This window comes from Andrena cerasifolii, chromosome 5 (assembly GCF_050908995.1).
Source record: "Andrena cerasifolii isolate SP2316 chromosome 5, iyAndCera1_principal, whole genome shotgun sequence".
Classification (NCBI taxonomy): Eukaryota; Metazoa; Arthropoda; class Insecta; order Hymenoptera; family Andrenidae; genus Andrena; species Andrena cerasifolii.
The window spans coordinates 584,883-597,716 of record NC_135122.1 but is presented as its reverse complement, the minus strand read 5'-3'; the positions used below and the strand labels follow the sequence as shown (position 1 = coordinate 597,716).

The 12,834-nt window shown below is 35.6% G+C and overlaps 1 protein-coding gene across 5 annotated transcripts in view; it reads right to left on the bottom strand.

The window, feature by feature from the left end:
- Positions 1-4,113: 4,113 nt before the first annotated feature.
- LOC143369376 (KICSTOR complex protein SZT2) overlaps positions 4,114-12,834 on the bottom strand; it is a 391,751-nt gene continuing 383,030 nt past the window's right edge. For all 5 annotated transcript variants that reach the window (XM_076813233.1, XM_076813234.1, XM_076813236.1 and 2 more), the window contains 6 exons: positions 10,219-10,645; positions 9,760-10,135; positions 6,132-6,297; positions 5,767-5,983; positions 4,465-5,546; positions 4,114-4,289 (listed from right to left, as the gene is read on the bottom strand). In XM_076813233.1, coding sequence (XP_076669348.1) covers positions 4,158-4,289; positions 4,465-5,546; positions 5,767-5,983; positions 6,132-6,297; positions 9,760-10,135; positions 10,219-10,645 — 2,400 coding nt within the window. In that variant the 3' untranslated portion in view covers positions 4,114-4,157. The remainder of the gene's footprint in view (positions 4,290-4,464; positions 5,547-5,766; positions 5,984-6,131; positions 6,298-9,759; positions 10,136-10,218; positions 10,646-12,834) is intronic.

Below are 12,834 nucleotides of genomic sequence, written 5' to 3'. Positions count from 1 at the left end.
ATCCTTCAGTCGAGTCGCTGGAGGATCACCCTTAAAAGTTTTTGCTTCCGAAAAACACACCACTTTAGGAATTACATGAAAGGTCAAAGGTCGACACCCTATTTAAATGTGTTAGTCTGACCAATATGCGCGAGCTACTATCAGTTTCAAACGCATTGTTCACACTTTATGGCATTATTACTGTAAAATGGAGACAGATCGGACACTATGTCATAGGACCTTTTATGTTCCATTGAAACCTGCCCTACCACCCCCTAAAATATTGCTACGTATACCGTTTACAACCTGTATAAATATCCCATTAGTTGTACTAATGTTTTAGAGTTCATTTGTTTCTAAATGTTGTATTATTTATGTTCCGTTTCATTAATACTATCGTTATAATTAATACATAATGTTGTATGAAAACATAAGAATTTTATACATTTTGAACATCTAATAAATGCTCTATGTTGACAAATACATATATAACATAGTAGTGTTTGGAAGTTTCAACGATGGCTAGTATATACGATGACTTTGGATGCGCACTAGGGGTGTGCGGGTACCCGAGATTATGGAGGACTCGGGCGAATTCTGAAAATTTCGGGCGGGCTCAGGCGGGTACCTACAACATACGAATGCTCGGGTAGCTCGAAATTTTCGGACTTGGTTGGAAGAAGTCAGACAGGTTCGATCCAAGGCGTTGTCGTTTCTTACATGCTAATTTAAAATAAAGTATACTATTATACCTAATAATATGTGTGAAACGTTCTTTAATGTATATATTATACATTATTAAGAAATTGATAGGATACGTCTACATATGCATATATGCACTACGAACGTCACTTAAAACTTGACTTGTGCCTAGCTATGATTGTATGAGTAACCGACGACGAAATACGATGATAACGCCTTGGACCGAATCTGCTCGACTTCTTCCAACCAAACCCAAAAATTACGAGCTATCCGAAAATTTCGAGGTACCCGTCCGAGCCTGCCCGAAATTTTTCGACCGGACCCGTCTGCACGGGTGCCTGTCCGCTCGGGTACCCGTCCGCTCGGGTGCCCGTCCGCTCAGGTGCCCGTCCGCTCGGGTACCCGCACACCCCTAATACGCAGGTATCGTCGTCAACCGCCAAATCGCGTGATAATACGGTCATAAACCGCGCCCCTGGCGAGACGCTTTGACCGATCAGCCTGATTAATTTTTAAGTTATCTCCGCAAAATTTCTGTGTTCCGCTCCACTGTCCTTTATTCACCCAAATACAGTCCATTTCATTATTCCTACAACAAGAAGTTCGTGAAGAAACACACATGGCAAATTTGACTCCTCCCCATGCGTTATTCGTGCACACTCAACCTACTCAACGTATACGCATTCAGGTCTGGACCGGGATTTAGGGGACAAAAGGGAAGCTCAGAATGAAGAGAAATTCATTTAACGTTTGCAACTGACAATTTGGTATTTTTGGAAGATCGTATCTCGACATCTCCCTGCTAGATTTGTAAAGGGCAATCGAGAACGTGCCGTCTTTTACAGCTTAAACACTCTTCGCTCTGAATTAATCTATAGTCTCCGTCGGTAGGTAGTCGACGTGGTGACTACGGATCAGGAGGTACTGTTGTACACCGGGAGGGTTCCTCCTGCATCAATGAATACACAGAGGTGAGGTCCCTCCTATAGAAGAAAAATGCAGCCAATTGGGATTTCCTAAAAGTCAGGACAACACGTCCACTTTTCGAAAGACTTGCGTCTCGACGCCTCACCGCGACGGTCGAGGACACGACAATTATAAAAGCGAAAATAGGAGAGGTACCTACTAATGAAAATACCAAGCTCTGTATTTTTGATTAGGTCTTCATGGAAATGATACGAATATATTCCTGGTATTTTGCGATGATACCAATTACCTACGACAAAAATCGGGAACATGTTTAACGAAAATGTATCATTTTGGAAATTAGTTTTACCACCTGTCCAACTAGACTAACAAATGTCACAAGCAAGAAGAACTTGCTGGCGTTACTCTTTCGCGTCTTTAGACACACGCTGACATCAAGTCCACACGTAGGAACGTGGCATTAGGGAATCACAAGTGCCGTTCCGTTCGGGGTTCAGTTCAGATCTGGATGCGGCCTGCGCCGCGTCGCGATGTCAAAGCAATCGACGCTAAGGTAGGTATTCTCCGTCCACGACGCGTATGTTCCCCCTCCACTACGGTAGGGATTTTCCTGGTAACTCTGCCCACGACAGCCGAATCAACGGAAGTTCAAGAAAAGGATGTCAATAATGAATTCTCTTGAAGGTTGTAGAATATTATATTTGTGGAACTTTCCTCTCCATCCTTTAGTCCCGCAAGGAGATCGTCTTCATTAAATCCTCGATAACAGCAATCTCACTTGAAAGCTGAAACTTGTCACAGTTAATGCGCTCCAAATTCATTTCATACTTTTCACGCGTTTCTTCACGGAATTGTGCAAATTTCGCTTTGAGGATGTCTCCTCAAATGATTCACACTAATATTTTCAACTGAATTTAGTAAAGTGGATCGTGAAATGTTAACATTCGACGAAGTGGGAAAGCCTCTGTAGTGGAAAAATTATCCCTTGGCATAAGGATGTCCAGTTTACTGAGGACTGACGGACGAAGAGTCGCACGTGTGCCTAAGGTCAAAATCAAATTGTTTATTTTTCATCGTATTGATATGAAAGTCTCCGTTTAATTATCCGGATTAAAAAACACAAAATACCATGTAAATCGGACTATTTGTAACGAAGTAGACTTTACATTTTGCAAATTAACTTTGTATATAATTTCATAAATTACATTGTCCAACAGCCATTTTGGTCTGTAAGATTCAATAGCCGTTTCTTATAGATTTTTGTGCGCTGCAAACGAATCCGCAATCCCACTGTCGACAGCACACATTTTGCCAAACTATTTCGCTTCTGTATTGAAAATAAAACGTGACTTCTACCACTTCTATTGGTGGTTCCCGAAAGAAAAATGTATGCTGCGTCGCATGGAGTAGTTAAATTTTCCCCTAGACCCTTAGTTTTTAAAATATATAGCAAGATATCTGCAAAAATTGGTGCATTTCGGGTGTCCTTTTCCCTTTCATCGTTGTTTAAATATATTTAAATGCTTATAATTCAATAATAACTTATATGGTCGTATTCACGAGGGTTCATAGAATAATTTGACAGACGATGCAACCGAATAACTATTATTGTTTGAACACAACAGATGTTCAAATTTGAAAATTTGCTTTTTTCTTCAAAATCGAATTTCTCGAAAACTGAGGGTGATGGCGACAAACGGTTTGCGGATTCGTTTTCAGCGCACAAAAATCTACCAGAAATGGCTATTGAATGTTACAGAACAGAAAAAAAGTTTAATTATGTTGGACAGTGTTATAGTCCGATTTACATGGTATTTGGTGTCGTCCAATCAGGAAAACACAAGGTATCGATTTGCGTCACTTTCGTAAACATTCGACGAGAAATACAGAACTTGACATTTTCACTTCTTAATCGCTATATGAATAGCGGTATCCTTATATTCCGTGGCTTCCTATTCTCAAGCGTCGACCGTCACTTACGAGGGTTCCCAAGTTTAAATATATAAAACAAATTTTGGGGATAAATCTTTTGTAATTTTTCGGGCTTGGAACATTTCATTTAGCCGGACAGGCCTGTAAAAGTAATGACTCGCCACCCGCTAGCCACGTGCACAAGCAGTTGAAAAGGTTTAATGTTTCACTTATTCTCTACTTTTCTCGTTTATAGTCGTTAGGGCCGCCTGCAATGCAAGCAGGTCACGGAAAATTTCTGCACGAAAAATACGCTAGGAAGTCGATAATTTCGTATGACTGAACCTGAAATGTACTGAATTATGAAGTCCATACTACAGATTATTTTCTAAGTGAGTTAAAATGTGACTGGAAATATCCATATTTATAACAAGAAAATATGTATTTTTATACAAATTAAAGAAAACAGAAATTATTACCAATATTCTATAATAGAGATGCAATGATCGGTGAAAATGAACATAAATTCTTAGAACAATATAATCCTAGCTTTTTATATTTTATGTTAAGCGAATTAACGTACCTATATATATTAAAAAATATTTTGAAAGTTTATTCTTTGGAATATACAATTATTATTAACTATACAGATTCATCCACAAGTGAAAACAACAAGCATTCACAAAACCTTCAATTAAAGTATAAATATCTTCTACACATCGTGGTGTGTTAATTACTTCTTTTGATTTACAGTAAACTGCGCACAAATCCTAAAAGTAAAAAGAAATATGTAATTTTTAGTATTAATTACTATCCAGTATTATTTAAGATCTACTTATTTTTAATACTTTTACTAAAAGTACCGACTCATGTTATATATTTCTCATAAAGCACATAGACATATATTTATAGTAGAATTAATTTAATAGAAAAAATTTTACATACCCCTTTGGAAGCATGTAGATCTATAGTTAGCATCATAAAACCTTGAAAAAGGCTTGGATGTAATATAAGAAGATGAGTAATATTTCCATCTGGTGTATTAAATTGCTTATGATGTTCTTGATATTTATTTTGTAAAACCTTTGATAACGTTTGATACCAAGAAATTGGTTGGTTAAGAAACGGCCCGAGCCTTGGATCCAAATTTGACAAAGACTCCACATGAGCCAAAGAGCAAAGTTCGGAAAATTCCTTATAATTCATTGCAGATTTACATTCGAGCAATTTATTCCAAAGAAGATGAGTTTTGCATTGCAATGCTCCTCGATCTACCATATTTAATATATGCGTACGAGCTGCATTTGCCTGGGACATTATCGTTTGTTGCATGAGTTGCTCATGTGATGAATAATAACCCAAGTAATTAATTGATTCTTGTCGTATCTGAATCAGATGGGATGATGGTGTAGTTATTGATATACTTGGAGGATTCGCATTTTGTGTCAAAGGAGAATTCGGTACTGGTGGAGGTGTTGGTGCGCCACTATTACAATTAGTATTAAAGTTAGGAATTGCAAGTTTAGTCTCATTCTTCTTAGTACTTAAGTCTTGACTAAATTCTTGAAAATTGGAAGAAGATTCTTTCGAACCTGCTTTTTTGATCATTTTCATAACAGATTCTGATTCTGCGCTAGCATTTGTTATAGGCTTTTCGACACTGTACACGGTGCGGAATTTTCCAAGTTTATTATTTTCCACTTCCCGTTTGGGATATAATTCTCTTTTACTTGTTAGCATCAAATAAAATTTCAATGTTATTTCTGCTTTTTCTGCTTGCAAACATTGCTCCAAATATGACACGATTAGTGCAACATCGAAATCGTCGGTATATCTTGTGTCTTGCGCATCGCAATAACTGATTGAAGGAGTACTCTTTAAATTTACTAAAACGTATTCACTCTCTAGAGAATCTGGATGACCATTTTTCATAACAAACACACGCATATTATACGTTTTCTCGTGGGTCAATAAATAGGAGTATAAAGTGCGACCCGATATTGTCAAATTACGAATCGTTACTACATCTGAAATATAAAGATTCATTCACCGTATATGATTATTTATTAAGGACAATGTTTATATACTATTTTGCATATTGCCATTTACGATTAATAACATATTAATTTACTTAAAGTTATTATTATTATTTATTCAAAATTATTTTCATATTACGTATTAGTCCAATAATTCTAATTTATATGAAACCTTACTAAAATAGGAATATGTAACGGTTGTCGAACTTACCACTGTATATGAGGTTTCTAGCATAATTTGGTGCTTTGCTGTAATATTTATTAAAGTCGTCAAGAAAGTGGATTAGATGATAGCCCTGTTGCAGTGACCAAGGTCCATTTCCAGCAATATACGAGTAGATGCAGCGTAAATGAAAATCGTATGTAAAGGAATGCAGATGCATGTTGATCTTAATTTTGTCACACGCATCCACAAAACTTAACATAAACTGTAATCAATTTAAGTTTCAATAATTTACATATTTTAGTATTTAAACTAACAGACTTCTACATTTCATGAAATTAATAAAATTGTAAATAAACAAAAATGTAACCCTTGTTATACATCACAATAGTACTAAAGTGAGAAAAAATTACCTGATTAACTAGAGCGCTACTAGCTTTTGTTTGGAGGCGACTACATTCAATAATACGTAATTTTACAATGAAAAATGGCTGCGATAAGTAAATTTCAAACAACAATATTCCCCCCAGCATCGATTTTTTAAGATAATAAGATTGTTCTTGCGTTTGCTCTTGAATGCTGAAAAATATAATAGACAGTTATTTAACTACATAAATAATAATTTATAAGATACTTGGAAAAATACAAACGGCGGTATATGTATAATACGCTTAAAAGTACAATACAACCCCCAGCATTCGAATTAATAGAGAGACAGAACCGTTCGGATGATTGCATTGTCGAATAGCGGAACACTGACTTTACTTATGGTGACATCTCCATACTTCAAAGAAAATAATACAAGTAACAATACCAAAATTGAAAAATAATATACTTGTACTGTTTCCCTAACGACCTATCGATGCCATATCTTTTTTCCACTGTGTACCACTTTCTTAACGTTAAGTGAGTTAAGAATAGTTAGAGGCAATTGTCAAATCGAATTTTAACCAAACTCACGGATTCTATAGGGTTACCCTTAACGAATCTGATACAACACGACTCTACGTGTAACTGTACAGTTCTAAACCGGGAAGGATTGAAGTTACAGGGTTTATATTAGAGTGGAGCGAAAAAATTAAATTTTCGAGGATCGGATTCTAATAGTATGGAAAAGTTGCGAACCAAGGCCAATAAAACCAGTGAAAAATTCCAGCATAATCGGACAGTATCTTCTATGAGCACCACAGGCCACTTTTTCGAAATTTTCATGAAAAATGCCAAAACTAAGTAGAGCATCATTGATGACAAACTGTTGTCCGGTTGCTACAAACAGGTGTACCCGATACAAAACGTTATTTTCGGTTGTCATAATACAGAAACAATTTGTATCCGACAACCAGAACGATAATTTCTATAGTTTATTAATTACTGTCTTAGCAGCTTAAATATTAACATCGTTAAAATGTCTTATGAGTAAGATATGTATCACAATGGTAGATGTTATTGTTTGTAATAATAAATTAGAAGTTAAATTGAAAGATAAGTTAAATAAGAAAGATAGATACTCGATGAATTCTTAAATTCTATTTCTTTTAAGGGGATCCTCCGGTCAAAACGCTCGAAAAATAAGCAATCTTTATTAATTTTTTACAAAAAGAAGTTATAACATATCCTAAAAAATATTTTTGGCATTTAGTGATGCACTCGTTAGGGTTCAAAGCAAATTTTGTTTTATGTTTTCGGGCATGATACATTATCTAGGTGGTGCTTAGTGCAGACGCTGCCAACAACAGATGCCAAAACGGTAGCCATGAAATTTACTCACAGGACCGTCCAAAATAAAAAATTCAAATAATTTTTTAAAATTTATATCAATGGCTATCGCAGCATACAGGCCCTTCTTAGCCACTGGGCTAAATGGACTATAGCCGAAGAGCGCCGGTGATCTAAGGGCGCTTAAGAATCCATTATGTTGAAATGCTTTTTTTTTCAATTTTTTTATAAGAGGAGAGACACGACGACCATTAAGTCTGTGACCATTAAAACTGTAGTCTGTATAATGCAGGAATCATATTTAAAAGTCCATTTTTGAAAGGGCAGGGAATTCTCAAACGTTTTAGGGTCGTAAACAACACACCCGAAAGGGGTGTCAAATTGATGCAAGACTACAATGCGAGCGTAATAAAAGATGAAGAGCTGCAGCAGTATGTTTTGCATATATTTGCTGAATGTCAAACATTATTCCCAGACACATTGAAATCAACCCTCTCAAAACCTCTACTACCTACTTGATTCTAGTAACTCAATCTGACAAATCTACCTACCAATTCGACCTATTATTATTAACTTATATATTATTATCTTAATATATAAAGTAGAAACTGTTTGTGTGTTTGTCTATCACCTAAAAACTTTCGAATGCTAAACTCTGGGGTCATGAAGTGTGTCCCAACTCATTATGTCTAGCTAATTCAGATGAATGTGACTATTTTCACCAAAAATAAAAAAAATAAAAAAAATTATTTCAAAAAAATTAAAATCGACTTTAAAAAATGAAAATGCACTAAAAAGTAAAAAATCTTTATTTTCCATATTTAATCTTATGACCCTTCATTTTTTTAAGTCGGAGCCAGAGTTACACATTGCAAATTATGAGGCGCCGAAATAAAAAATTGAGAGTCAGATTAAATAAGGGAAAACATTATTTTCTTGAAATCGTTTTAACTTTTAAAATTTTTTTTTTGGCTTTTTACTTTTTTAGGTGACAATAGTCCTTATTAACCAGAACTGGCGAAATATTGGGCCAATATTGACGCAGTGCATGATGAGACCATCAGAGCATCGCCCTCTTTCGAAAATAAAAGGATTATCAAAATCGGTCCATATGGTGTTATGCGCGGACAAATATAAAAGAAACACATACGGGTCGAATCTATAACTTCCTCCTTTTTTGAAGTCGGTTAAAAATCAGAATCTCGATTTCGGGTGAAGCCGAGTAGTAAATCTAGTTAATATATATATAAAAATAGATTTGTTGAAAATCTATTTTTTATAAAGTATCTTACTTGATCTCTTTGATGATAAATAAGTCATGAATAGTAGAAAAACATTAAAAAAAAAAAACATTATCATCTTAAGCGAATTTTCACAGTTTTTTGAAAAAGTCGATTTTCCAGGTCCGGAACAGCACTGATTCTCGAAAAAGCCAAATATCTTCCGACCAGTACGTTTGTCAAACAAGTTGTAGGAGTGAAAATTGAAGTCAGGAACATTCTCTACAAAACTAAAAACAAACACGTTCCTAGGATATACCGTTCTAATTTTATAGCGGAAAAACCTCGATTTGTTTTAGAACAATAGCTGTTTTTTAATACTTGAGGGCTGATGAAGCAGGTCTTAACGTTATCCAATCGAGCTGAAACTTTGACAATCTCATTTTTACACCAATTGGCAACTTTTTAGAAGTTCGGAAATTTGGGCATCGATTTCTTGCGACCACCCTATTACCCATCCTCATGCTGATCGTTACACAATTGTCGCTTAATATACAACCATCATGCATCAGAACACAGTGGCTGTTTAGCGTCCTGCCCTTATTTGTCGATCTATTCGAATAAATGTTGAATCATTATTTTCGAATAAATTTTTATTCCCTATTCTGGAATAATTTCATTTCATTCGTAACTTTTATTGGAATATTATTCGAAGCAGAATTTATTCAAAAAAATGTATTCAATATTTAATTCAAATAAAAACATATTCCAATCACGCTCAACTCTATGGAATGGCAAATAAGTTGTTTGGCTGCGTTATATACGACAAGATTTTTCCATTTTCATTTTCATTTTAGTGTAATGTTAATAATGCTAGGTAACATTTTTTACTATGTACAACAGTTGAGATAGTTGAACATTTAGATGGTATATGTTTGAATACTGGAGGTTCTGTTATACATACATGTATCTTTCTCCTTAATATGATTTGTTGTAAAAATTAATATCAATACATTTGAAATGCAGAAAATAATTTAATATTAATTTTACCTTAAACCATTTATAATTAGTTTATTCAAAATGTAGTATTCAACAAAAAATTTACCCTTTGTCGAGTGGTTCAACTTGAATTGAATTAAATCCTAATATTTGAAGATATTGTTTATATTCGGACAACATTAGACTGCATAATTCTTGATGCCATTTCACAATTTCTGTTTGCTCACTCTCGTTTTTTCCCGTTTGTTGAGATAACTGTTGAAACATACTGACATTTATATTCAGGGACGATTGTGTCGCCAATGAATGATCTCTTGTTGCTGCCGATTGCAACCGCCAGGAAGGCAAAAACAATAAAGGCGTATGGCAAAAGTGTATCAAACGAGAATGCTGTTTGAAGGTGTTTAATGCATTGATTGAAATTGGAATGTTCGGAGCAGTGCTACGATTTTGCCACATACTATATAACTTATTTAAATCCTCTGAAAATGTATAAATAGTTTATGTATAATTTTAACAATTGTATCATATATTAGAACTACATCGTTATAACATCGTTATTTACCTTTCATCTTTTTCTCACGACATCGCAAATCTTGTAGATCGTGAACTGCTTTCACAACTGGGTCGATATTATTATGAGAATAACTACTTGGTTTTACATCACGCATTGTTTGGCCAATTACTTCATTCCATGAAAATTGATTATGTTTTATGTTTTGTATCTTATTATTGAACCTTGCCCAATCTTTTTCATCGTTGTATGGTAAAGAAACAAACTTCGTAAGATTTTCCATGTCCGTAATTTGAAAATAATGGGAGTTCGTTTGTTCTCTTGAAAGGTTTGGTCGATGATGAAATATTCCTAACTTGTGCATTATTATGTTCATAAAAAAATTTGATCTTGAAGAAAGCCATGTACCCAAACCAGTAATCTGTTTGACCAATTTCTCAGATTTTTCTTTTGACCAATTATACATATACATAGTTATCTAAAATAATTATTTAATATGTTATTAACACAATATAAATAATATCATTAAATATAGAAGGTGCAGCTGAATTTGTAGTACAACGGGGAGAGGTGTGACTCTGTGTTAAAGTAAGTGGAAAATATAATGTGGAATGAGAATGTATTTTGTGCATGTATTTTGTTCTTGTACGAATGATTTTTCGAATAAATGTGTTGGGCAAATTTCGGCTAAGCTCAATGTAACTACTGTGGGGCGATGAAGAAAATGGAGCTTTGCACGTGCAGTGCCAAGCGGCGCCCTTTTGGCATTATCACCGAGAACACTTCGAGAAGAGTCGCGGCAATCCGCACAACCGTTAAACAAAGAGTGAATTGGAGAGTGCTTATAGAAAACACTGTAAGTGCCAAAAATCAAATTTTTCAGGAGAGAAAAAACTTCCCTGACTTTCAATTATTTACGAAATCTGATTTGCTTTGATTGCTAAATATGCTTATGTATACCATAACCTAAATGCATCACAAAATTTTTTAATTTTTGCATTAATGTAGACCAAATTCGTGAAAAACAGAATTGTGTCTCTAGAAAACCCAATACATGCCACCTCTTATTGTTAGTTGTAGAGAAAACTGAATGTGACATTCATTTAAATTTGCAAGCACTGTAAGTGCCAATCCTGTTTGTCACTAGCTAATTGGCATTTACATTGTTTTCTACAGAAGTGGCGTTGGACGTATATAACAGCGGTACAGTATTGTTTCGTTAGCAGCTCGCTGGACGGGACCGGCGTTGAGCCTGTATCGTGAACGAAGCCCTAATTCCGAGTGTTCGTTTCTCGCTTCTTTCTGGCCGAAGGGGGGAGTGAGATGGAACACTGCGTGCGCGGCGAGCGTGCGCGATGGTCGCAAGCGCTTACCGTGAGCTGGGCCTGTGTCAGGATTTTGCGAAGCGGTTTTCATGCTACGGTAAGCACTTACGACCATCGCGCATGCCCGTCGCGCAGGCAAAGGACGAAGTGTCAGGCGTCCGAAGGACGAAGTGTCAGGCGTCCGAAAGACGCAGCGAGACAAAACATCAACGCGTCGTCTGTCTCGTACCGTCCTCGCTTGCTTTCAGTACCTCTCGCTCGCTCTCACCTTCGCCGGACAAGAGTGAGGCAGAAGTTGTGGGGATAGCGAAAAGTCCGTATCGTGCACACCAAACCGAGCCCGTAACGAGACAATACTGTACCATCTATCAGCACTGTTCGTAACTTATTTACAAAGGGAAATTGCATTCAAATTCTATACTATAGAATTACCATTGGCACGTTTAACATGTTCTGATAAAAAAATTTTTTGCTGTACTTCCACCCCTCCCCTCCCCCATGTCCTGAATTGGTTGCGAATTTGAAAATAGGTTCTTTTTTGACAAAAATGATGATTACAGGAACGAGTTCTAGCGACTTGAAAATTTTTGTTTACAATTTACATGGGCGATTTAAAGGTGGCTCTAAAGCCGCAGAAACTGCTGTTTTCAATTGTTTTTAAAAAGTATCGGGAATTGTAACTGGTCATTGTAATTCCCGCCGCAGAGTGTTTCGCGTAATGCACGTGAAGACTTACGTGAAGACGCGTAATGTTCGATTCACAAATTCTTGTATCTTAAAATGTGAATAAAGTAATGTAGGTTTTAATGTTACTCATAATTTTTGCTGAATTTACCAATTTGTTGTCAAAAATGATGCTTCAAATTTATTCCAAATTTCGGTGCGTTTCTTTAAAGACGTGCTATTTGCCGAATGCTTATCTGATTAATTTGATTTTTATAAGTTATGTTTTTGTGTTAAGTTAAGGTATTATATGACCTTCCCAGCTGCTGAAAAACTTTTTTGCACTATCAACAATTTGTCCCAATTTTATATGTTAAATGTTTATCATCTTTGACTTGAGTTTCAAAAAAAGTACTAAAAAGTACCTGCGTGATTTTTTGTATATTAATTGAGGGAACATTAAACTTTATATTAACGTTAATTTCAACTGCCCGAATTTGCCTAAAACGGAAAAAATAGCCGAAATCATTAAGTTCACCGCTCAGGCGCGTACCACGTCCGGCGCGTAGCGTATAAAATACTTGACAGTAGATGATTCATATCATTGCGAATCGTCAGATACAAACCCATACACCAATTTTTTCATTTTATTATTATTTACATTGTTATTTAATTTTTT